Source organism: Mytilus galloprovincialis, chromosome 5 (assembly GCF_965363235.1).
Source record: "Mytilus galloprovincialis chromosome 5, xbMytGall1.hap1.1, whole genome shotgun sequence".
Classification (NCBI taxonomy): Eukaryota; Metazoa; Mollusca; class Bivalvia; order Mytilida; family Mytilidae; genus Mytilus; species Mytilus galloprovincialis.
This window is the reverse complement of record NC_134842.1, coordinates 4,644,824-4,670,097: the sequence shown is the minus strand read 5'-3', so window position 1 is coordinate 4,670,097 and position 25,274 is coordinate 4,644,824. Positions and strand designations below refer to the sequence as shown.

The 25,274-nt window shown below is 32.7% G+C and overlaps 3 protein-coding genes across 4 annotated transcripts in view; all 3 read right to left on the bottom strand.

Moving 5' to 3' along the window:
• The window catches only part of LOC143074995 (uncharacterized), an 88,788-nt gene extending 81,180 nt beyond the window's left edge, over positions 1–7,608 (bottom strand). For both annotated transcript variants that reach the window (XM_076250215.1, XM_076250216.1), the window contains exon 1: positions 7,507–7,608. The gene's annotated coding sequence lies outside the window, so the exon portion shown is untranslated. The remainder of the gene's footprint in view (positions 1–7,506) is intronic.
• A 2,960-nt stretch (positions 7,609–10,568) lies between these two features.
• Positions 10,569–25,274, bottom strand: part of LOC143076960 (uncharacterized) — a gene marked incomplete at its 5' end in the record, with an annotated part of 36,821 nt that continues 22,115 nt past the window's right edge. The window contains 7 exon segments of the mRNA XM_076252855.1: positions 10,569–11,238; positions 12,186–12,279; positions 13,956–14,132; positions 18,172–18,340; positions 19,601–19,732; positions 21,679–21,831; positions 24,671–24,987. Coding sequence (XP_076108970.1) covers positions 11,181–11,238; positions 12,186–12,279; positions 13,956–14,132; positions 18,172–18,340; positions 19,601–19,732; positions 21,679–21,831; positions 24,671–24,987 — 1,100 coding nt within the window.
• LOC143074992 (zinc finger protein 862-like) lies at positions 14,580–18,051 on the bottom strand. The gene is made up of 3 exons (XM_076250211.1): positions 17,203–18,051; positions 16,747–16,934; positions 14,580–16,569 (listed from the first exon to the last, which is right to left on the bottom strand). Exons 1-3 carry the CDS (start codon positions 17,579–17,581, stop codon positions 16,030–16,032), a joined length of 1,107 nt encoding a protein of 368 aa, XP_076106326.1. The 5' UTR covers positions 17,582–18,051; the 3' UTR covers positions 14,580–16,029.

The window sequence follows — 25,274 nt, the reverse complement described above, 5'->3', positions numbered from 1 at the left end:
TTCAAAGGCTGAACTTAAAACTATGGAAAGCGAAGATAAAACAATTAACATGTTAAACAAACAAGGCTCAAGATCATCAGGAAAAAAGTATGGCAAGCAATACACACCACAAAGGGGACCACATGAAAATAACAAGGGGCAATCATCCAATTTCGCAAACAAATGTAAAAACTGTGGAGGTAAACATGAACGTAGAGAAATGACCTGCATTCGGGAAACAGTGCAACAAATACCATAAATACATCCACTTTGCGTCCGTCTGTCTGTCATCAAACAAATCATCAAAGAAAATGCACACTTCAGACATATGCAGTGAATATGATGAAGATGAACTTTTTGTAGCGATAATTGATAATCAAGAATTAAATACCGACGAATGGACCGAAACAATCAACGTCAACGACGTACCAGTTAACTTTCAACTAGACACAGCTCCAAAGTGCAATTAATGTACTTTTCCTAAACAAACTGAAAACCATTTGTCCGCATCCTATCATCACTAAATAAGTATCGCCACGCCGTTCATACTCAGGACACATCATTGAAACTGTTGGAGTAATTAATCTTAGGTGTAGTTAAAAATGCCAAGATCATGCCGTGAAATTTCACATTGTAGACCGAAATGTACAATCTGAAATAAGGGCCAAAACATGCGAAGCGATGAAACGCCTAAAGCGCATACATTCAATCACTCATACAAGCAATCCGCAAAAAACGACAGAACAATATTTACCAGAAAATATGGAACACCAATATGGAGATTACTTCACAGGTCTAGGATGTCTACCAGGAACACATAAGATAAGTATCAACAAAACTGTAGCACCAGTTGTACACGCGCCGCGTAAGATACCCATAGCTATCAAAGACAAAGTCGAGCTGAACTTGATCGTATGGAGGATATGGTGTAATCTTTAAACAGCAAGAACCTACACAATGGGTCAACTAAATGGTTACTGTCATTAAGCTAAACGGCAAAATTCGAATATGCATTGATCCACGTGATCTGAACAAGGCAATTTTACGTGAACATTTTCCGTTTAAAACCGTAGAAGAAGTTATCTCGCAAATGCCAAACGCTAAAGTCTTTAGTAAACTGGATGCCACCAGTGGATTTTGGCATATTCAACTAGACGAACCTAGCTCAAAGCTATGCACATTTAATACACCATTTGGACGTTATAGATTTGCTCGCTTACCTTTTGGAATAAATGCAGCATCGGAAGTATTCCAGAAAATTGTGTCTGAAATGGTATTCGGCGTGAAACCAGACTCAGAAAAAATCGGTGCAGTCAATAAGATGTCAAAACCGGAGTGCGTCAAGGATCTTGTATATTGGCAAGTTTATGCCAAATATGTCAACAGTCAGTGCACCGTTAAGAACACTCTTAGAGAAAAACACAGTATGGCACTGGGATGAAAAACAAGAAACTAGCTTTCAGAAGTTGAAAGAAATAGCAACCAATGCACCACTGCTGCCATACTACAATCCGCACAAATCGCTTACGCTCAGTGTTGATGCTAATTCAAAAGGACTTGGAGCTGTATGATACAAAATCAGAAACCAGTTGCGTATGCTTCACATGCTCTTACTCAAACACAACAACGATATCCGCAGATCGAGAAAGAAACTCTTGCAATTGTTTATGGATATAATAAATTCAATGAGTACGTACATGGTCGCCGGGTTCAAATAGAGACAGATCATAAACCGCTCCAATCAATCTTCCTGAAACCGCTGCACCAAATACCGCCTAGATTATAGAGACTTTTGATAGCATTAGAAAAGTATGATCTTAAAGTTGACTATAAACCAGGCAAAGAGATGTATCCAGCAGATCATCTCAGTAGATCGTTCCTTAAAGAAACAAAGGAAGTATTAGTACCTGACTTACACGTGAATGACATTCATTTGATATCATACTTGCCAATTGCACCAGAAATGTATGCTAAATTTCAGAAGGAAACTGCAAATGATGAACACCTTCAGGAATTACAAGATGAAATATCTGAACTTATACACTCTTTGAGGCCATATTGGACTTACCGTGATGACCTTTCAGTCATTGATGGACTATTGTACAAGTCAAACAAACCTTTGTACAAGTCAAACAAAGCTATTGTACCAAAAGCGCAACAAAATGAAATGTTGGACAAAATACACGAATCACATCTTGGAATCGTAAAGTGCAAAAGCCGTGCACGTGATGTACTATTCTGGATCGGCATGGGACAAGACATCGAGGACAAAGTTAAAGCATGTGGACTTTGCGTTCAACATCAGTCTTTAAACGCAAAGGAACCGATGTTAATGCTGGAAATACCTGAAAGACCCTGGTCAAAAGTTGCTACCGACTTATTTGAATACCAAAAAAATTATCTATTAGTAGTAGACTACTACTCAAAGTGGCAAGAAGTTATGAAACTAGACAATGAAACTAGCAAAAACATCATTGATAATTTAAAAGGATTAATTCAAGATTTTTTGATAAATTGTCCTCAGTTTTCTTCATTAGAATTCAAAAGATTTTCTACTGAATATGGATTTAAACATACCACGAGCCGCCAAAAACTATGCTCAGTCGAATGGACAAGCAGAAAGAAGTGTTCAAACCAACAAGAAGCTAATTATGAAATCAAAGGATCCACACAAAGCTCTATTAGACTATCGAAACACACCGTCGGACATTGATCTTTCGCCAGCACAATTGTTCCTAAATAGGAGATTGAAAACATCACTACCTACATGTACTTTATTACCGCTATTGATGCCAAAAAACGTCAACAACAGTGAAATTATCAAAAAACTCGAAATTCGCCAAAGGAAAGCAAAAGCCAACTATGATAAACATTGTGGACCTGAATTGGAACAGCTAAAACAAGGAGACACTATTGCAATGTACACAGATGGAAAATGGAAAGCAGGGAAAATAATTAAAAAAAACACCACACTCCTCGATCCTATGTAGTACAAACATCAGATGGAAGGCGTTACAGAAGAAACCGTAGGAATATAAGACCAACAGCTTACAATGGAAACACAGTTGATAATGAACATTTCAAGAACAATCACAATTCAACCGTCCGTAAAATTTCAACTGTCTGTAACACTTCACAAACATTAGACCGCAGTGAAACCGTTGCGTCCGAGGAAAATGAAAGTATTGAACCATCTAAGTTACCCGTGACAAGATCTGGAAGAACAGTCAAAGTGCCAACCAAATTAAATGACTATGTAAAATAACTTTGTTGAACTGTCAAGTAGATTTTAGAAAGCATTTAGCTAATTTTAGTTAGTTATCAGAAAAGACAATATATAGACTTTAAGTTAAATTGGAAAAGAGACATTAATCTAGTCTTTATTAATTTCTAGTCAAAATCAAGTCAGTATTAATTTCTAGTCAAAATCATTCAGCATTAATTCTAACTGGGTAATACTCAAATATATTTATTCATTAAATCATTCATCTTTGAGAAAAAGTTGGATGTCACAACCGTAATATTGACATATTATCTTAAGCGGTTACGATCCGGACATTATTGTTATGAATTATGATACTCTCCTGTATAGAAGGTTGATACATATAGCTTGTTATTGTCAACATATATTCCTACTTATTGAACACCTACCTTAAATGAAACATAATTTCCCAACCATCCTTCCTCGTTTTAAAAAATCAACTGAATGTTGTGTTATTTAAAAAACACTATAATTGAAATTAGAGAACCCCATTTTGAACAATGTATTATTTCATTTTCACACCCCAACGATTTGTATGACCACTTCCTTCAAATACCAAATACTGCTGTTTATATGTATTATGATCTTATTATAAACATACATGTACTTAATTTCTCATAATATTTTATTGTAAGTTTTTTTTATTTCGTAGGTGATCGGCATGCTAATCAAAAACAAGTAATACATGTATAATTCGTTTTATGGGGACATGAACTGTAATAATGCATGCACAGACGAGATTTGGTTGTTAAAGAATGCAGTTAGTTATATATAATTAATGGCTTTTTTTTTAAATAATCTAACAAATGTAAAAAGTAAAATCACAAAAATACTAAACCATCTTTCAATGATGACTGAATTTCTCGCCAATCTTTCATCGTATTTAATGTTCACCTGAGATTTGTGTAACATATAGATTATAGATAACTTAACTGAAATTCGAGATCATTTTGCTGCAATGTGAAATTATTTCAAATAGTGTATTAGTATGCAGTCACATCTCATTGACTTTATAACCAGCTCATCTAAACAACAAATACATTGTATCTTTTTAAACTTTGACAATCCCTTTATTAACAGAGTTTTCAGAAAATAAATTAACTGGTAGACCCTGGATTTAAAGTCGTGTCTTATTCGCATCAAATAACACCTTTTATCATTTTTTTCTTTATTTGAGTTAAAAGTTTAACTAAACCAAAGACATATAGTCAATGTCAATAAGATTTATTTCATTTTCACAATTGAATTATTTTTTTACATCCTTTTCGGTGAATATATCCAAAGGACTTTTGTAAGTTATTTAAAACATATGGTTACAGAAAAAATTGTTCCTTATTTAAAAATGAATACATAAATCTATTTGAAGTTCTCACTACAAGATGTCTAATAATGTGTCAATGCATTTTTAACCACAAGTGTTTATCAATTGTTGATTCTTTAGAGTTCTGAAGATCAACACCAAACTCTTATTAGTATTTACAGTTTTATAACTAGATAGACTGTGTCCCTCACCTTGTTGTTTGCGCATATTACACAAAGGGCACAGATGGATTCATGACAACATTGTGTTTTGGTAATGGTGAGGTGTTTGTAGATCTTACTTTACTGAAATTCTTGATGCTAAAAACTATCTGTATTTATAATGAACTTGGCCCAGTAGTTACAGATGAAAATATTTTGTCAAAATTTACAAAATTTATGAAAATGGTTAAAAATTGACTATAAAGGGCAATCACTCCTTAGGAGTTCAATTGACCATTCTGGTCATGTTGACTTATTTCTATGTAGTACTTTGCTGTACATTATTGCTGTTTTACAGTTTATCTCTATCTGTTATAATATTCAAGAGTATAACCAAAAGCTGTAAAATATCTTAAAAACACCAATTCAGGGGCAGCAACACAACAACGGGTTGCCTAAATGGTCTGAAAATTTCTGAGCAGAAAGATCTTGACATAATAAACAATTGTATACAGATTTGCTCTAAATGCTATGATATCAGATTTGCTCTAAATGCTTTGATTTCAGAGATATGAGCCAAAAACTGCATTTGGCCCCCATATTTTATTTTTAGCCATGTTGGTTCGCGGGCGGGTTTATCGGACACAATTTCAAACTAGATACCCGAATGATTGTGGACAAATTTGGTTAAATTTGGTTAAATTTGTCTTGGTAGTTTCCGAGAAGGTTTTTGTAAAAGATTACACAAACTTACAAAAAATGTTAAAAATTGACTGTAAAGGGCAACAAGTCCTTAAGGGGTCAACTGACCATTTTGGTCATGTTGACTTATTTTTTGTAGATCTTACTTTGCTGAACATTACTGCTGTTTACAGTTTATCTCTATCTATAATAATATTCAAGATAATAAAGAAAAACGGCAAAATGTCCTCAAAATTACCAATTCAGGAGCAGCAACCTAACAACGTGTTGTCCGATCCATCTGAAAATTTCATGGTAGATAGATCTTGACCTATTTTACATTTTACCTCATGTCAGATTTGCTCTAAATGCTTTGGTTTTAGAGATATAAGCCAAAATCTACATTTTACCCTTTATGTTCTATTATTAGCCATGGCAGCAATCTTGGTTGGTTGGCCGGGTCAACGGACACATTTTTAAAACTAGATACCCTAATGATGATTGTGGCGCGACGTTTCTCAAATTTGGCCCAGTAGGTTCAGAGGAAAAGATTTTCATAAAAGTTAACGACGACGGACGACGATTGACGACAGAAGAAAGACGCCAAGTGATGAGAAAGGAACACTTGGCCCTTTGATGAAATTATTTTATTTGGACAACTCATTTTGAATCGGCCCTGACATGTACCTTTTAAACAAATCAAGTATCCATTGACCTCTAACTAATGCAAAATCAAACTTAAACTTTAGCAGTAACTTTATTTGTTGATTTTGTTCAAAAATTAAAATAGATATCAACATAAGATACATGAAAAGAACGACCATACTATACAATTTAATTAATCAACACGAATTTCAATGGTTGAAAGCTGCGATGAAATTGTGTTAATTGGACAACTCATTTTGGTTTGGCTCTGACATGTGCCTTTTAAAAAAATGTAGTAGTAGTTTATATTACAAACTACTGTTATAAAGAGAACCGTTTAAAGAAGAGAAAAAAAACAGACAAATAAATCATCATTTTTCTACCAAATTAACATTCATTTAAAAGTTATCTTGATACCATCTTTTGATCTAGAGAAACTTTAAACAGCAAAAATGATTTATACATATGTTAAATATTCAGATAGCTCCAACTGGCGGCATTTCCCTCCAATTATGAAGCATTTAATACTATCTGCAATTTTGTCAATGATAAGAAACTGTACACAGCTAAGCAGTAAGTTGGAAACTAAAAACATCACAGGTAACAATCCTTTGAGAGCATTACCGGTTAAATTTATTGTACTTTAACAAAAAGGTAACTTGAACAATAACTTGTCTTAAAGAGGATCAAGGAAAACAGCAAACTAAAAGTGAAAACTAGTTGTTAGTTGTTTAGTATGACTTGTTGGTTATAGAAATATCATTATATTCAATGGTTTTAGACGGCCCACAAGGTATAAAATAATGAAGATGCTTTCTCATCAGAATTGAAGATGAATAAACTTGCCCAAAACAGGTTTAAAATGTATGGTCTACCCCCAAATTATATGGAATAGTTTTGTAAAATAATATATGTTTTATAGTAGCGGAGCAATTTTTAATTAATTTAATTTAAATAATTAAGCGTGTCCCGCTACAGCCGAAGACAATTATTTCTGTTGATGAAAGAACTTCTACCAATTCGCAACCACGGAAACAAGGTTTTCTTTATTAATTCGGTCATTTGTGAGCAGATATTTTCACTAAAAAACATTTTGATTTGTTAATAAACTACTATTTTGTTTAAAAGCTCAATATATGGTTATGAACACAACATGGTGTAAACAAAAAAGTACCATTGTATAAAAAAATACGGGTGGATGTTTCAGACAACTTATGGACATTACTGTAATAGTCTTGAATCTTGTCCACATGTATCAAATGCGTCATTCTTATATCATTTCTTCTTGTATAGTGAAAGTCATCTATGAGTTTTTTAAACGAGTCAAATTGGGGGTCATTAAATATTCAACATATTTCACATTCATATTCATTGATTTTCTGTTACTTTTGTCGACCGAGTTACACACATATAAACTCCTTTAAACTAATGTTATAAAAAAAAACCAGTCTTTTTACATATAAGATATGTGTACCTACCTTAAAGGAAACATAATTTCTCACCGATCTCTTCTCGTGTCAAAAATCAACTGCCATATTGCTTTTTAAAATACACTTTAACTGAAATTAGAGAACCTCATTTTGAACAATGTATTATTTCATTGTCACACCCCAAAGATTTTTATGACCATGTCTTTAAATACCTAAAACTGCCGTTTATGTACTTAATGTCTTGTAATAATGAAATACAAAACTCCGTTGATAATATATATCAAAATAGTCAATATATGAATTTAAAGAGAGGTATTTTATAAATGATTAAGTTACATGTACTTTTAGTGTTTTTGTGTTAAACAATAGCTTCAGCGACCTTGTGCACATTATGACAGACAATATTTATTTGTAGAGGAAGCCGGAAAAACCAGTGGAAAACCACAAACATTTCGCCGAAAAAAATGGATAAAAAATCTTATTTAACCTGTGCAAATTATATTTAAAGAGTTCTCAGACTAATTGGGAAGATACATGTACTTATCGTCAATATTTGTTTTCATATTATAAAATTTCTGTATTTGTGTTATTTGATGAATAAAAAGTTTAAATCATTCACTAAATTTTAGTCAAGATCGACGATTGGATTCATTTCATCGGTTTAATGGAACGCTATGGGTCAATCGTGAATATTTTATTTTAATTTGAGAAATGTATTCATATTTTAAGATCTCTATTAATGTGTCTACAACAGAGAATAATAAACTAATATCTTTTGTTATAACTTATATTCGTGCAGATGTTGATGGATCTTTTCAATTTTATTGTTATACAAGTAAAAGTTTAGCTATCTATATACAACCAAGTATATTTCCGTACTCCATGCACTCCCTACAACTAATTTTTATATTTATCTGTGTATGTTATTTTATATAACGCCTTTTTGTCCAAGGATAAAGTTGCCTTTTTTAAGATTATTTTACATCCTCCATTTTTTTTTATATTGTATTTACATTGTGTCATTGATCAAAGTTATTCGTTTAGTGTGTGTTTATTTGTTTTTGTAATGTCTTTTGATTGAGTTCAGCCATTTCAACTGACCTTTTAGTGTGTCATTCTATGTTGTAATTTTACAATACTATTACAAGTTAGTGTGATGGTTGGCGCCTATTAAAACGTTAAGACCTGTTGATGTGTTTGCACCTGTCCTACGTCAGGTACTTGTTGTCGTGTGTTGATGTGGTTCATAAGTGTTTCTCGTTTTATATATAAATATTGGAAGATTGTTTTTTTCTATTTAAATGGTTTTTCACTTTTCATTGTTTGGTTCCGTTTTCAACTTGCTGTTCGGTGTGACCCAAAGCTCTGTGTTGATTGTCGTACTTTGAATTATAATTGTTATCTTTTTACAATGTGTGACTTGAATGGAGTTTTCTCATTGGAACTCGTACCACATTTTCTTATATCTAACTAATCCACAATCTTCTACTTAAACGAATGCCGCTACAAAGTCAGGAATAAGATTTGTTTTGTTTTCGTTTGATTTGATTGAGCTTTTGATTTTACCATTTGTTAAGATCCTTACCGTTTTAAATTTCCTGTGGAGTTCGGTAAATTTGTTATTTTACTTTTTGTTCATTGTGTTGTATCCTTTATTTCAATTTCGATTGGATATATGTCATCTAGTTTAGCTAGCTACAAAAGCAGTTTTCATCTATCATTGTCTACTTCAGAAAATGTCTGTACCAAGCCCAGAATATTAAAGTAATTTTCCATTCGTTTGATGTATTTGAGCCTTTGATTTTGCTATTTTGCCAAACACTTTCCGTTTTGAATTTCACTTGGAGTTCTGTATTTTTGTTATTTTTTATGATTATCAAAAACTTCTAAATTCATTTGATCAACTATATTATTAGTTCTCAGATTATCTTGTACAGTCGACAGAACATAACAATGAACAAAACATACCAAAACACAATGAACCACGCTGCTCATATAGGGTAAAACGTAAAATCACTAAAATTTTAAAAATCCAAAACGGAAAGTCCCTAATCGAATAGCACAATCAGAGCTCAAACACTTCAAACTAATGGATAACAACTGTCATATTCCCGACATGGAACCGGCATTTTTGTCAGTAGAAAATGGAGGATTGAACCTGATTATATAGCTACCAAAAGCTCTCACTTGTATGACAGTCACTTCAAATATAGTTGACCTAACTGCTTACTATTTGAGAAACAGACCTAACCACGTAACTTTAACCTTGATCACTGATCCATAAAATGAGGTCAAGGTCAAGTCAACCCTGTCTGACGGACATGTAGGCATCACAAGTAACCCATTCACCAAATATGATATTCTATTACTCACAAGTTTTTTTCAAACAATTGCTGAACCAGGAAAATGAAGTCAATGACATTTGACAGAAGGAAACTTTGTAACACAAGATATCTGCATACAAGATATGACGCATCCAGTTCTCCTCCCTCCTAAAACATTAAGCTTCATACTAACAATTTAGGGTGTTACTAAATATTAAAACATATGTCTTGCATACTGCCACTTACCTCGCAGAGGAGACAAATAATGGTAATTATCTTTATTCAAGGGCATTTACTCCTATAAGAAGTAGTCTGACAGTTTTTTTTATATATAAAGATTTGGTAGAGCTCAACATTCTGACCATTTTTATTATTGTCAGATTTTTTAAAATTTTTAACGGTTGTCAAAATAATAAACATTTTGTTTACCCCTATGGTTCATGATGGGGCAGGGTCATCGAAACCTTTTTTTAAATCTAGATACCCTTATGATTGCTGTGGCAAAGTTTGGTTAAATTTGGTCCTGTAGTTTCAGAGGAAAAGATTTGTGTAAAAGTTAATGATGACAGACAATGGACACCAAGTGATGAGAAAAACTCACCTAGCCTTAAAACTAAAATGGTTATAAAAACGTAATTTAAGGGCAATAACTCCAATAAGAAGTCATTTGACTGTTTTAATATGTGTCTAAACAGGCATTCATAAAGTAAAAAAATGTGGTTACATACATTTTTATTAAAAGTCATTATACAATATTGTTCAATGAATTATATCAATGTGTACTATAATTGACAGCATAACATTAAATCTTAATAAAGTTGTTATAAAAAAATGTACTTAAAATTTGTTTTCTAACATCTAACAATACATCAGAATAATAAAAATCCAACATAAATGGTAACAAATTGTAAATATATCTTAAAATATAAAATATTGAAGGCAAAAAAGTATCAGTTTCAAGATAAAAAAAACCAACTAATTGACACATTTTAACTATTTGCAATATTATAAATCAGATATATTTATATGATATCATTAGATTAGGGAGGAGCTAACAAGCTAATTTGTTATTTTCTATTATAGTAAATATCTTTAATAATATTTCACAATATTTTCTACTTTAAAAAAAACAAACAGCTAGTAGGAGGGATTACAGAAAAAGACTGAATTATTCAATCATCTTCTATTTTAAATACTCAGTATTTGTATTTAGTATTTCTCTACTAACACTAAATCATTTAGGCACAAATAATAACACACTGGTTGGTTCCACAGTATTGAATGCAGAAGGATGAGTCTTCTTTATATAAACTGCTACTTTGTTATATAGAAAATTGCAGACTAAAGGCTAATCATGTCAGTCTTATATATTCAGTTGGCAAAGTAACTGCCTTCCTTTCAACTGTGAAGTTTATATAATATTTCTGTAATCAGAGCTGTCCATCCTGTCTGGTGACTGAAAAAGAAAAACAAAGAGTGTTTATGGAAATATTCATTGTACAGTAAAACCCGTATAAACCGGCCAGCTATGGGACTATGAAAAAGGCCCGTTTGAACAGACGGCCGGTTTATTCAGGTTTGCGTTTACAAAGGGTATTTTAACAAAGACTTTGAAGGAAGAAAAATTGGACTTTAGCTTTCGGTCAGAATGGACAGGAAACAGGTTTATTCAGGGTCCAGTTTACTCAGGTTTGACTGAATACAGCAGGTAATATTTCTTCTGATAAAAATCTCAGCCTTAGACATTGTTCATAGGAAGAAAAACAAGAGGCTATCTTCTATGAACCTGAGTTGCTAACCTGGAGAAACATGTCTTTAATATTTATTGCATTTAGTTATGTTTGTTTTTGTAGATCTTAAATATCTTTGCTGTTTTTTTCCATCCTTTCTATTTTTCAAGTATTTATTAAAACTTCAAAAATGGGTTTACTTTGACATTAATTTAGAGTAAAAATATCTTCTTGATAATACATTTTGCTGCTAACAGTTTCTATAAATGTATTACAGTTTTCAAGATAAAAGAGATAGAAAAATAGATGTTCTTTTTCAAAAATGTTCTGCAACATTAGATTACATCTACCAATTATGGGTTTCCAGATATTGACAAGCACTCATTTTCTGTTTTTAGCCATAACAGCCAAGCATAAGGAGTAAATCAGACCAAGATTAGTCAAAATTCGTCCATTGGTCTCAATTTAAAACATTTATCAGTTGAAATAGTCTAAGTGGTCGATGTGCATGGCAAATGTACAATGAACTACTGCATTCAAATTACTTTTGAATTATCTTTTGACTTAAAATATGTGTATATTGCAAGATTTGTCACCAATATATTGTTCAGGAGTGTTTTTTTAATTCATCTTTACAATTTACCCAGACAAGGATAGACTTGTATTATTTTACCTTGCCCCACATCCACGCCCACTATCTGCATGAAAATATTCATAATAAAGTATAAGATCCTTCCAGGGGTCCTCTGTGAACTGTTTGTAATCTCCTACAAAATATTCATTCCAAAGTTCAATAAAATGCCTCGCTGAGCGCAGCAGGATACGACCGCAAAGGTCAAATCTTGATCAGTTGGGGCAAATTTGGACACAATATTCAAGCTTGATACTGTCTAAATTTGGATTGCGATAAAATTTTTGACATAATATAGGTTTCTGACACAAAATAAATGTGGTCAAAGATCTTACAAATCTATTGCCCAATACTGTCCAATTGAAGATTTCTTCTTGAAACTTTTCATAAATTCAAATTTTGAAAAAAAATATTAATTCCTTTCCCCCCCTCCCTCCCCCCCAAAAAAAAACATTTTGAAACAACCTTTTTAGCAATAACCCCAAAACTTAATCCTAGCTTTTCCTTTGTAGAATGGAACATTAATGTAGTACAATTTCAGAGAGATCCATACACATAAGCACAACTTATTGTCTAGAAACTAGAAAAATGCTTGTTTTTGGTCCCTAATTCCTTCATGTTTGGGGCAATAACCCCAATCCCAGCCTTCCCTTTGTGATATGGAACCTTGTGGTAAAATTTCAAAGAGATCCATACACTAACACAAGTTATTCTCTGTAACTAGAAAAATGCTTGGTTTTTTTGGCCCCTTTTTGCCCCTTAATTCCTAACCTGTTGGCCCCATAACCCCAAAATTGAATCCCAATCTTTACTTGTGGTATTAAACATTGTGGTACAGTTTCAGAACAATTGAAATACTTATACACAAGTTATTATCCTGAAATTAGAAAAAAAATGCTAGTTTTGGGTCCCATTTGGGCCCCTTATTCCTAAACGGTTAGGACAATCATCCCCAAAATCATTCCCAATCTACCTTTTGTTGTATTAAACCTTCTTCAAAAAATCATAGAGATCCATCCACTTAAACTAAAGATATTGTCCAGAAACCAATGTGTCTTAGGACAACGATGCAGACAACAACGCAGACAACGACATCATACCATTCATGCCGTTATACAATCCCAAATTTTGTTTGCAGTTGTATAATTATCTCTCCAAGAGTTCTGTGTGAACTTTATGTAACTTGCTAAAAAATATGCATGGGAATCTCTACTTTGTTCATCCCCCAAAAATGTCTGCCTCTATTACACACATCCTTTAATTATCCTCAAACGTTTTTCTTAAAATCACACATCACCCAATTATTGCCAATTTCACTCCCCATAAATGTGTCTGATTATTTTTGTAGCTCAAACCAGATGGATTTGTTCATTGCCAAAATGTGGTTTACAATTTGTATCAGCTAAAACAGGTCCAACTTAAAACAAAGGAATGTCTCAAATTTCACCCCAACACTATAGACAAAAATAGATCCTTTTTTGTAGATCTTGTATTTCTGCTAATTTCTCCTGTTTACAGTTTCTCTCTTTTTTCTTTCATTTTTTTGCCAAACTACTAAAACATATTATCTATCAATAACAGTTTTTCAATTAGGAGACAACAACACAAAAAAGTTTCAAAAATTGTCATAAAAGGCCATCAAACTCCAATAAGGAGTCAAGATCATCTGAAGATTTTCAACTAATTGGACTTATTTGGAGATCTTGTCTTGTTGATCATTTTTTTGTATATATACATTGTATATATACCATGAAAAAGACAATCTTTGTATATGAAAAAGGGAGATAACACTTGTCCTCATTACATACATACCATGTAAAGGTCTAGCTCCTGTAGAATCTGGTAGAAACATTGACACCAATCTTTTACAGACATCTTTTACAGCTAGGTCTAGACTGATTCTAGATTGATGAGCAGGATGCTGGATTGTAAGTCTACTACCTAGGCCTGAATTGATCTTCTTCAATGTATCTAATAGTATGTAGTTTGCTGAAATTAGGAAAATGTGATTATAGTTTTTGTTTTGGGTTTAATTCATGAGAAGTAGCAAATCAAACATTATTTTGCTCAATCAATTAAAGAGGGGGATTATTCTCTGAAATTACATTATTATGATAAAATTCAGAAAATGTCAATGTAGAATAATAATTATTTGAGGTTGAATTACATGTATGGAGTAACAGAATATTTGTTTTCAATTTAACTACAATTCATAAATAAAAAGAAAAATGTATTTGGAAACAAAAAGCATTTATATTATATCATTTTTTTCAATAACAAATAATTACATCCATTTACCATACAGAAAGAAAGTCCAGACAATTATGCTGTTTGAGTGACAACAAAGTAGTAGTGCAGTCTGATGTCCCAGACTAGTAAAGTTTTATTTGGACTAGCAAGTATTTGCAAAACTTTGTTTAGACACATAAGCAGGGTTTCCCCTGGGTCAATATTTTTTTTCGCCACCTCTTTCGCCACTTTAAATATTTTTTCGCCACTTTTAATATTTTTTCGCCACTTTTAAAATGTATTCGCCAATTGAATTTCTTTACTAAAATGAAGATAAAGTTCAATGTGCTGCATTGTTGTCTCATGTACATTTACCCCACATCTTTCTTTAAAAATATGTATTTCAATAAATGAACACCAAATTAGACTTACATATTTTATTTATCATTTATCTATTGTATAGATACAGTTAAAATACATTCCAAAGGCAATACAATTATATTTAACTTGTCACAGCTAAAACCAGACAAATGTTAAAAGTAAAAAGATCTAGTCACATTAAAAACTTTAAAACATACATGTAAAATCATTTAAAAACAGTACAAATTCTTCTATTTTTCTGATCTGCCCATCTTTTAAAAGCTCTATTAAAATCAAATATATCTGAAGAAGGCCCTTCTAAAGAAATCATCATCAGATGAAACAATGAATCAGTACTTAGTCTATTTCTAAGCTTAGTTTTTATAATGTTTTGTCTGCTGAACCCCCGCTCACACTCCACAGATGATACGGGAACAGTTAATAATTTTTCTGCTGCTCTGTATACATATGGGTAGACTTCTTTATGCTTAAGAGCTACTTGACATACATCATTAATACTGTTTGAACAATGTGAATAAGATGACTTCACAACATGTGAAAATGTAACAATTTGGTCTAACATTTCTTCACTTTCAAAATCATTTAACTTACAATCAGAAAAATGTTGTACAACTTGTTTTGCACTTTTCAAAAATTTATCTTTGCAATCATTGCTATACAAAATAGGATTAAATATATTACACATTGAAGATAGCACTTCAGAATCACCTTCAAAAGAAAATCTTTTATTTAAATTTTCTAACAAATTAGACACAAAATTTCTACAAGCAGATTTTGCTTCATCTCTATATTTGCCACTATCCCTTATATCATGCCCTTTAAAATGAAACTTTTCACAGTCAAAAACACTTGGTACATCATCTAAAAACTTTGTAAACATAAAACCATCTTCATTCTCAAAATGTCCGTTGATTTTGTCAACAGTAACAGACAATAAAGGATGAACAACTGTATATTCTATAGTTGAAGACTGATTAGCCTTACATAATATACTCAAGTCTTTCAAAATATCAGACATGAAAAATGAACAGTGTAAAAATTTATAACTTGACACACTTTTCAATATACCTTGAGCCTTAGCTCCTTTGTCTTCAGACAAAACAGATAATAAAGATGAAAAATTTTCACAAATAGCAGAGACACTTCCATCAAAACTCAACCATCTTGTATGGAACACCTGTTTAAATCTTGTAGCATGTGCTTCACATTCAGATTTTTTCACAATATCAAAAATTTTATCTAACCTGCTCATATTTTTAGGGGACTTAGAAAAATATTAAAAAATAGAACTAATTATTTCTTGGAATTTGACCAAATATTGTACAGAATCTGCAGCTGCACCACTAGCTAATGCCAACCTATGGGCTATACAATGAGAAGAAAGTAATCCGGGAACAGTTTCTTTTATTCTAGTGACTACACCACTGTGTCTCCCTACCATAACTGCAGCCCCATCTGTTGCTATTCCACACATATTGGATATATTTATATTAAAATCATTTAAGGATTCAAATATTTCTTGTGTTATTTTGTCAGCAGTGGCTCCATCTCGTAATTTTCTAACACCAAGTAAGCATGACTTAGGTTCAAATTTACCTAGAGATTGATTTAAGAATCTTATATAAATTAACAAGTTCTGATCAACACTAATATCAGTTGATTCATCAATCATAATGCTATAAGGTTTATTGTCTACACTTTTAATAATGTCTTCAATAATGACTGTGGATATGGCATCTTGAAAGTCATGAATACTATTGCTGTGTTCATAAGTTGTATGTTTGTCCACCTTCAAGCCTATGAGGTCACTACAGCCCTACAAATAATTAAAATTTTAGTTTATTTGTTTTAAATGATTTTATTGATGATTAACATTGTTAAAAGTTAAAAATAATAATTTTTGTTTAATTCAGATTTCTGGTGCAATTCTTACATAATTTATATGGATATTTATTAATACAGTTAAAGTCTACTAGCAATGTTAACTACGTACTTGATTAATACAATGTTTGTTGAAATCTGCAAATATGTGGTTGGATAAGTTGAATTGTGCCATGAAGTAGATGTTACGCATAGCTGCCGTTACTGATGCCTCAGACTTTTCTAATAGCTTTCGCTGTGCAGTCTGGAACTGTTGACCTGCATTTAGAACTTTTTCTGAAGCAGTATGACTGTTTTCACCTGAAATAAGATAAAATATTAAAGCGTTTGTGTAGCTAACTATACGGTATAGGATTTAGTCATTGTTGAAGACCGTACTGTGACAAATATTATATGATTTATATTCACACTATTTTATCTCTCGTGGATATTTGTCTCATTTGCAATCATACCGGAATATCACATCTCTGTTAATATTTTTATAAATTTATGTTTCAGAGCAAGGGAAAAACATATTTGAACAAGTAAATTCAGATTAACATAATTAAAATAAATATTGAACATGTACCTTTTCCTGCTTCATGCTTGGTTATATTTTCCAACTTTAAGACAGTACATCCTGGTTCGACAGAAAACACATTTTTAGCCTGGGCACGTTGACAAATAGTACAGTACATGCTCTTCGTTTCTGGGTGGTATTTCAACCAAGGTCTATTGTGGCACCACTGTTCCCTAAAATTTCTAACTGCAACCTTTTTTGATGATTTTGATGGTGTCCTAGTAATTGTATGTACACCATCAGCTGGTCTGATTTCGTCTTCCAACAATTGTACATGTTCTGGTATAGAATTTCGTTTAGACAAAGTGGAAGGACTCTGAATAAAATCCGAGATTTTTCGTATCTTTGTAGGTGTTTCTTCAAAAAAAAGTTTCCTTTTTCGGCCCATCGTTAAAATGTAAAGATAAAACGTAAAAAATATCTTTAAAACAGGAGTGCTAAAACGATTGTGAAGATTAAACTTCGTAACAATAATTTTTATAAAAGTTGTTAAAAGATCTTAAAACAACTCACTTATGGGACATATGAAGCCATTCGACCACACAATTTAATAAAACCATATAATTAACACCTTTGTATTGCTAAGTTTATTGCCGATAGCTATCTAATGTTTGTACTTATTGACAATCAGCTGATTATTGATTATCTGTCAAAATCGTATCGCGTGACGAGTTCAAGGTAAAAACCCGAGTGTTGACTGATTAGAGAAAAAATCCGAGAATTACGAAAGAAAAAACAAGATGGACGACTTCAAACATTTTTATAATTCTATCGCCAAAGTTTTTCGCAAATGATGATTTTTTTTCGCCACAATTATATTTTTTTCGCAAGTTGCGAAAATGGCGACCGCCAGCGGAAACCCTGCACATAAGAAGAATGGCAAAATATTGGTCTTTGGACTATTTGTTAAAAATCAATTTGGTGCAGACTGGTTGCATCAGAGAACAGCGAAAAATAGAAAATTTACACCAAACTTACCACAAATCCATATAGGACCTCTCCAGTTACTATTACCACCCATCATTTCACTGTCTGCCTCACCAGGAGCATAATGTAAAGTGAAATTTTCAGTAAGTGAAAAAGTTTCTGGATTCTCTGTTGTCTTCTTTCTAACAGGAAGGGTTAATATGTAGTCTTTTCTGTGAATCTAATAACAAGTAATGTTAACATATTGTCTCTACAGTAGTTTTAAACAAGAGTGCACACACTGAAATATCTCGCCTTCTTTACTAATCATTGATATTATGTTGATAGTCCTAAGTATAAAGCTTTATTACAACTGTCACATAAACTAAACATTAACCAAGATAGCTAAACAAAGACCAATGAACCATGAAAATGAGGTCAAGGTCAGATGAACCATGCCAGGCAGACATTTACAGCTAACAAAGCTTCCATACAACAAATATAGTTGACCTATTACTTATAGTAAGAAAAATAGGCCAAAACACAAAACTTATAACTGTGCAATGAACCGTGCAATTGAGGTCATGGTCAAATAAACCTGCGGGACTGACATATAGATCATAATATATTTCCATACACCAAATATAGCTGACCTTTGGCATATAATATTAGATAAAAAGACCAAAACTTATAAACTTAACTTTGACCACTGAACCATGAAAATGAGGTCAAGGTCAGATGACATCTGCCCGCTAGACATGTACACCTTACAATCATTCCATACAACAAATATAGTAGACCTATTGCATAAAGCATGAGAAAAACAGACCAAAACACATAAACTTAACTATAACCACTGAACCATGAAAATTAGGTCAAGGTCAGAATACACCTGCCAGTTGGACATGTACACCTTCTGGTCCTTCCATACACCAAATATATATACTAGCCCTATTGCTTATAGTATCTGAGATATGGACTTGACACCAAAACTTAACCTTGTTCACTGATCCATGAAATGAGGTCGAGGTCAAGTGAAAACTGTCTGACGGGGATGAGGACCTTGCAAGGTACGCACATACCAAATATAGTTATCCTATTACTTATAATAAGAGAGAATTCAACATTACAAAAATTCTGAACTTTTTTTTCAAGTGGTCACTGAACCATGAAAATGAGGTCAAGGACATTGGACATGTGACTGACGGAAACTTCGTAACATGAGGCATCTATATACAAAGTATGAAGCATCTAGGTCTTTCACCTTCTAAAAACTAAACCTTTTAAGAAGTTAGCTAATGCCGCCAGATCACTATCCCTATGTCGAGCTTTCTGCAACAAAAGTTGCAGGCTTGACAAAAACAACAAAGTGTAAATATTGATTACTGAAAATCTACAAACAGGAAGTGTCTTGTATTTATCTTAAATAATAACACATGTGAGTCTTTTGACATTGTGGATTATAGGTCAATAGATGGCTTGATAGTTATCATAACCTTACCTTAGAGAGAGACCTTATTCCAAAATTAGAAAGGAACTCCTCTTCATCAAACAAAACTTTTAGTAAATTAGTTATACGTTCAGGAGGTACACAGGTCAGAAAATAGGTGTCCTCTTCTGACTGCTTCATTATCTACAAACAATAGATAAATATTAACAACATAATATAGGAATTTGAAATAAAAAATCTAAATAAAATGTTCACTGAGCACAGCCTATTACGACCGCAGAGGTTAAATCCTGAACATTTGGTGCACGTTTCGACACAATATTCAAGCTTGATACTGTCTGAATTTGGATTGTGATCAAATTCTGATATGTTATAGGTTTCTGACACAAAATAAATGTGATGAAAGATGTAAAAACATTTGAAATGGGTTGAAACATTTGTATTAATTTTCAATTTAAGATTTCTTGCTATTAATATTGTGCAATATTGTGCTACTGCCTAATACTGTGTTATTGCGTTAAACTGTGCAATTGAAGATTTCTTTCTATTCCCCAATACTGTGTACTGTAAATTCAGAAATTATTGCGTGCACTTCTAATTGCTATTTTGTGATTTTAGACTTAAATGTGATTTTAATGTTTACGATTTTGAGAAAATCCTGTTAAATTCATATAAAATATTTCAAAATGCAAGTTTAAATTATTGCTTTTACAACTCTGTCATATTTTTCGCAATAATAAAAACCCCGCAATAATTTCTGAATTAACAGTAATTGGATATTTCTTGCTACTACACAATACTGTGCCATTGAAGATTTCTTGCTGATGTGCATTGCTGTGCAATTCAAGATTTCTAGATATTTGGTAGGATTTTTGTTGTTGCACAATACTGTGCAATTGGACATTTCTTACAATTGCACAACACTGTGCAATTGTTGAATTCTTGCTGATTTACATTACTGTGCAATTGATGATTTCTTGTTATTGCACAATACTTTCCACTTGAAGATTTCTTGAACAATATTTGGTAATTGAAGATTTTAGCTATTGCACAATACTTCATATAATTATTCATACATCATATTTGGTGTGTATCTCCTGCCATATCAGTATTTTTTGCATTTAAATGTAAGTTAGAAATATAAATCAATAGAAAATTGGAAAATTTTAAGAAAAAAAAACCCAAAATTAGGAAAAAAAATAATTACCCCCTCCCCCAATCTTTTTTTAAGCCCCCTTTAAGTAATTATAATTACAAACTCAATTCCAGCTTTCCATTTGTGGTTTGTAACCTTGCAGTATAATTTTTTGGCCCCTAATTCTTTAACATTATGAGCAATTACCCCTGAACTCAATCACAGCCTTCCATATCTGATATGGTACCTGGTGGTACAATTTCAAAAAGATTCTTATATTGACACACAAGTTATTGTCTGCAACTAGAAAAATGCTTATTTAGACCCCTTTTTGGTCCCTATTCCTAAACTTTTGGGACCATAACCCTCAAAATCAATCTAAACCTTCCTTCTGTGGTTTCAAACCGTGTATTTAAATTTCATAGAGATCCATTTACTTAAACTAAAGCTATTGTCTGGAAACCAAGTGTCTTCGGAAGACTACAACAATGACAACGACAACATGATTCCAATATTTGTCTGCAAAATTTGTTTGCGCTCCTATTAAAATTTCACTGTTCTACACCAGATTTTTTGAAGGCGCTATGGGATAAGATAAGGCAAGATGTAAAGCACAGAAAGGAATACAGTAAGACTCCTGCCAATTTTTATTGTATGATCTCTGACAAATAAACTAGGTAATCACCTGATAAAAATTGTACAGGTAAGCAATGAAATTTGAAAACTGTAAAAATAATGGGACAGCAATTTGATTGGAAAGTACTGCGTTCTGTTCAATAAATATTGTAGTGCTAAAAGGGCCTAGGCAAGACATTGTCTTGATCACAAGCTCACAAGACATCCAATTTTGATTTTCTGTTCTATCAATGTGGGAAGGGTAGACAACTTAGGATTTACTGTCTTTTAAATGCAGGAAAAGGTAAATAAACAGTAATTGATTGCATTCAATCCAAAATATTCAACAATGTGGACAAGAAACAGCAATGACACATACGTGTAAAGAGTCTGTTTGTAACACCTGTTTTAATTCCTCTGTACATCTAATACCACTAAAGTTAACAGTACCACAAGCTACAAGGGGAAGTAACCCAACAAGTGATATAACTATAATTACTCCACATACATGTATAGAGTCTGTTTGTAACACCTGTTTTAATTCCTCTGTACATCTAATACCACTAAAGGTAACAGTACCACAAGCTACAAGGGGAAGTAACCCAACAAGTGATCTAACTATAATTACTCCACATACATGTATAGAGTCTGTTTGTAACACCTGTTTTAATTCCTCTGTACATCTAATACCACTAAAGTTAACAGTACCACAAGCTACAAGGGGAAGTTAAAGTAACCCAACAAGTGATCTAACTATAATTACCCCACATACATGTATAGAGTCTGTTTGTAAAACCAGTTTTAATTCCTCTGTACATCTTATACCACTAAAGTTAACAGTACCACAAGCTACAAGGGGAAGTAACCCAACAAGTGATCTAACTATAATTACTCCACATACATGTATAGAGTCTGTTTGTAAAACCAGTTTTAATTCCTCTGTACATATCATACCACTAAAGTTAACAGTGCCACAAGCTACAAGGGGAAGTAACCCAACAAGTGATATAACTATAATTACTCCACATACATGTATAGAGACTGTTTGTAACACCTGTTTTAATTCCTCTGTACATCTAATACCACTAAAGTTAACAGTGCCATAGGTTACAAGGGGAAGTAACCCAACAAGTGATCTAACTATAATTACTCCACATAAGTGTATAGAGTCTGTTTGTAACACCTGTTTTAATTCCTCTGTACATCTAATACCACTAAAGTTAACAGTACCACAAGCTATAAGGGGAAGTAACCCAACAAGTGATCCAACTATAATTACTCCACATACATGTATAGAGTTTGTTTGTAACACCTGTTTTAATTCCTCTGTACATCTAATACCACTAAAGTTAACAGTACCACAAACTACAAGGGGAAGTAACCCAACAAGTGATCTAACTATAATTACTCCACGTACATGTATAGAGTCTGTTTGTAACACCTGTTTTAATTCCTCTGTACATCTAATACCACTAAAGTTAACAGTACCACAAGCTACAAGGGGAAGTAACCCAACAAGTGATCTAACTATAATTACTCCACATACATGTATAGAGTCTGTTTGTAACACCTGTTTTAATTCCTCTGTACATCTAATACCACTAAAGTTAACAGTACCACAAGCTACAAGGGGAGGTAACCCAACAAGTGATCTAACTATAGTTACTCCACATACATGTATAGTCTGTTTGTAACACCTGTTTTAATTCCTCTGTACATCTAATACCACTAAAGTTAACAGTACCACAAGCTACAAGGGGAAGTAACCCAACAAGTGATTTAACTATAATTACTCCACGTACATGTATAGAGTTTGTTTGTTACACCTGTTTTAATTCCGCTGTACATCTAATACCACTAAAGTTAACAGTGCCACAAGCTACAAGGGGAAGTAACCCAACAAGTGATCTAACTATAATTACTCCACATACATGTATAGAGTCTGTTTGTAACACCTGTTTTAATTCCTCTGTACATCTAATACCACTAAAGTTAACAGTACATCTAATACCACTAAAGTTAACAGTACCACAAGCTACAAGGGGAAGTAACCCAACAAGTGATTTAACTATAATTACTCCACGTACATGTATAGAGTTTGTTTGTAACACCTGTTTTAATTCCGCTGTACATCTAATACCACTAAAGTTAACAGTGCCACAAGCTACAAGGGGAAGTAACCCAACAAGTGATCTAACTATAATTACTCCACATACATGTATAGAGTCTGTTTGTAACACCTGTTTTAATTCCTCTGTACATCTAATACCACTAAAGTTAACAGTACCACAAGCTACAAGGGGAAGTAACCCAACAAGTGATTTAACTATAATTACTCCACGTACATGTATAGAGTTTGTTTGTAACACCTGTTTTAATTCCGCTGTACATCTAATACCACTAAAGTTAACAGTGCCACAAGCTACAAGGGGAAGTAACCCAGCAAGTGATCTAACTATAGTTACTCCACATACATGTATAGTCTGTTTGTAACACCTGTTTTAATTCCTCTGTACATCCAATACCACTAAAGTTAACAGTACCACAAGCTACAAGGGGAAGTAACCCAACAAGTGATCTAACTATAATTACTCCACATACATGTATAGAGTTTGTTTGTAACACCTGTTTTAATTCCTCTGTACATCTTATACCACTAAAGTTAACAGTGCCACAAGCTACAAGGGGAAGTAACCCAACAAGTGATCCAACTATAATTACTCCACATACATGTATAGAGTCTGTTTGTAACACCTGTTTTAATTCCTCTGTACATCTAATACCACTAAAGTTAACAGTACCACAAGCTACAAGGGGAAGTAACCCAACAAGTGATCTAACTATAGTTACTCCACATACATGTATAGTCTGTTTGTAACACCTGTTTTAATTCCTCTGTACATCTAATACCACTAAAGTTAACAGTACCACAAGCTACAAGGGGAAGTAACCCAACAAGTGATATAACTATAATTACTCCACATACATGTTTAGAGTCTGTTTGTAACACCTGTTTTAATTCCTCGGTACATCTAATACCACTAAAGTTAACAATATCACAAGTTACAAGGGGCAGTAACCCAATAAGTGATCTAACTATAATTACTCCACATACATGTATAGTCTGTTTGTAACACCTGTTTTAATTCCTCTGTACATCTAATACCACTAAAGTTAACAATACCACAAGCTACAAGGGGAACTAACCCAACAAGTGATATAACTATAATTACTCCACATACATGTATAGAGTTTGTTTGTAACACCTGTTTTAATTCCTCTGTACATCTAATACCACTAAAGTTAACAGTGCCATAGTTTACAAGGGGAAGTAACCCAACAAGTGATCTAGCTATAATAACTCCACTTACATGTATAGAGTCTGTTTGTAACACCTGTTTTAATTCCTCTGTACATCTAATACCACTAAAGTTAACAGTGCCACAAGTTACAAGGGGAAGTAACCCAACAAGTGATCTAGCTATAATAACTCCACTTACATGTATAGAGTCTGTTTGTAACGCCTGTTTCAATTCCTCTGTACATTTAATACCACTTAAGTTTATATTACCACAAGCTACAAGGGGAAGTAACCCAACAAGTGATCTAATTTCTATTGGTATGTACTGGTCTGTATGTTGGTCTACCAAAACATCATTATAAAATGTCATCTCAGGATTCCACATTCCTTAAATTTGAATAAATAAACAGAAATGTGACATAAATAATAAACACTAGATACCTTTTAGAAGGAGACATATTTGTTTTTACTTTTTGAAATAAAAGTTCTTGTATTTGAAAAAGACCATTATCTTTATATAGTCTTATTTTATTTGACAGTTTATCAATCTTGAAAAAAATAATTAGACATATAATCAACTTGTATAAATGACTCAGGCATGAATATCATATACATGTAATAACCTTGTATAAATGAATTAGTCATTCTTGTAAGTTGTAAGTGGCTTTGAACTA

Bases quoted from the DNA above. Each gene is read 5' to 3' on its own strand.
- LOC143074992 (XM_076250211.1), bottom strand. From the start codon at position 17,581: ATGGGCCGAAAAAGGAAACTTTTTTTTGAAGAAACACCTACAAAGATA. The intron at 16,935-17,202 runs GTACATGTTCAA...ATCTTATTTCAG, and splicing joins CAAGCATGAAGCAGGAAAAG to GTGAAAACAGTCATACTGCT. The intron at 16,570-16,746 runs GTACGTAGTTAA...AATTATTTGTAG, and splicing joins ACAAACATTGTATTAATCAA to GGCTGTAGTGACCTCATAGG.